This window comes from Morone saxatilis, unplaced genomic scaffold (genome assembly GCF_004916995.1).
Source record: "Morone saxatilis isolate NCDOM2014 unplaced genomic scaffold, NCSU_SB_2.0 Contig24, whole genome shotgun sequence".
Classification (NCBI taxonomy): Eukaryota; Metazoa; Chordata; class Actinopteri; family Moronidae; genus Morone; species Morone saxatilis.
Genome location: NW_023339807.1, coordinates 6,971,484 through 6,973,734, shown reverse-complemented (window position 1 = coordinate 6,973,734; position 2,251 = coordinate 6,971,484). Strand labels below are relative to the sequence as shown.

The window sequence follows — 2,251 nt, the reverse complement described above, 5'->3', positions numbered from 1 at the left end:
CTAAGTGTCACTAAATCCTACACACTGGTCCTTTCTATTGTTTTATCACCTTTATGCTCTATAACTTCTCCTAATTTTATGAGAAAACTTTTCTACACATATATTTCTTTATGGTCAGAAGAAAAGAAAAGAATACTTGAATGGAAAATGATTAATTTAACAATTTAAAAACTATTTTACACATACAGCAGTAGAGTCTGTATGAGGTGTTCACATTATGTTGTCAAGCCACTGGACGTACGTGTACGTAATGCAATCTGTGTTCCTTTGAGTGTGTTTGTGTGTCACTGTGTTATGCATGTATTTACCTGTATGGGATCTCATATGAGTGCGCAGGTGGCTGGGCTGACTGAAACTCTTCCCGCACTCATGACAGAAATACTGTCCCTGCCGCATGAGAGACCTCAGCATCCCTGATCACACACAGGAGAGAGACACACACAATTAAACAAAGTACTAAAGAGCAAATCAACAAAACTTCACACATTCTTCATGTTACAGTGGTCAAAACAAGGGGTACGGTATGAATCAAATATATGAGATCTAACTGCATTAAGATGGTTTTAGAACTTAAGTCAACAAATGTTATTTAAGGAAGGCCTAAAATGACATGGGCTGCATATGAAATCCCTCTCCATTATTTAGTGCACTAAATTTCTATCCCCCATTTCATTTGAGTTTCTGAATTCCTCAAACATGTCTTTCTTGCAACAACCATTTATATCTCTCTCTTTTGTTCTTTAAATAATGCCTCTCTCTGCAGGTGATTTAAAAACCTAAGCACTTTTTGGCATAGGTTTTCACATATGAAAACGTAATTTCATATTCGAAAAGACAATTCGCAATGTAAAATATAAATAACAAGGATTTATTTTTAAATTTATGTTCAAATACAAAGGTCAGTGTGTCCTAAAATCACATATGCTTTGAATTCCCATGTGAGATTTCACATGTGACTTTTTCTGAGAAGAGAGGTGGAACAGAGGTGGTGGACATCAGCATCAGTTTATTCCAAGGCAGATGACATTTTCGTGGAAATGTTTGCAGAGATTGAATGAAGACGTAAAGGTCAGTAATGGGCAGAAAGTGAGTGGGTGTACATAAGCGCAGAGCCTGGCTGGAGCGGTGGAGGTAGGTAGCGTCAGTAGTGGACTCGCGCAGGCATCATTAGTATGTCTAATGTGTCATTATGAGCGGCTAGCTCCAGGGGCTGGACTGCAGCTGTCACACAGCATCATCTCAGAGGCTGACAGCCAGACACACACAGCACACACACACTGCATAAATTACAGGCAATTAAAACGCCCCGGCTGTGATGTGCCCGCTCCGCTGCCCGTGTGTCACATGTCAGGTGTGTGTGTCTCTATGTGTATGTGTTTCAAGAGTTGTATATATATGTTTGTTCCAAGGGAGGAAAGGGAAGCATGGGCTGTGGCACACACTGGCTAGGTGTACACACACACACAAGGACACAACAACACTCCTATTACATGCATAAGACATGTTTATGGACTTAAAAGGCAGGAAGAAGAAACTTGTTGAATTTTGATGACTTCAAAACTAAATCACGTGACATGACACGACTAAATGAATTTCCTTAGTGGTGAAAATATTAAACTCATAATGACATCTTCAAATTTACTGGACCACACATCTTATACTTTTCAATACTACTGTATTATATGCAGGTAGCAAAATTAATTTGAAAACTTTCCAAAAGATCTTTTTAACTCTCAAATATGGTTATCAGTATCAGTCAAAAAATACATTTTAGTTGGGCTTTGGTTTTGGATTTTACTTTAAGGCCAATTTAAAAACAAAAAGAAATCCTGGCAAAGCCAGGGAATTCCTAACACACTTAATGAGATTTCTGAAACTATAATGAGGCAGTAAGAAAAATGCCACCAGGAAATTAATTGTTAAGGGACGTGATGGGACCGACTGTGTTTGGCAAAGCATGGAATGCATACTGAATGGTTCAAACAGTGGCCATTCAGCATAAAGAAACCTGTTGTTACACGATGAGGAAAACTGGAATGTCTGTATTTAAGACATCACATTTTTGTAATTAAGATAACTATTTCATAAGGGCCTATCAGCCATGTTATAAGCATGTTTTCTCCTCTGGTGTGCACGTAAATGTGGTCAAAGCAGCTGAAGCCAAAAGGACAGCAGCAAGAGGAAAAAGAATTTAAAGATGGTTGGATCCATTTGACGACACTGTGACCACTACACACAAACACACACACAC

General features: G+C 38.6%; 1 protein-coding gene across 1 annotated transcript in view; it reads right to left on the bottom strand.

Moving 5' to 3' along the window:
• Window positions 1–2,251, bottom strand: part of LOC118335575 (zinc finger protein 516-like) — a 36,273-nt gene that overhangs the window by 2,175 nt on the left and 31,847 nt on the right. The window contains exon 4 of the mRNA XM_035671930.1: window positions 309–413. Within this exon, the coding sequence (XP_035527823.1) occupies window positions 309–413 (105 nt within the window). The remainder of the gene's footprint in view (window positions 1–308; window positions 414–2,251) is intronic.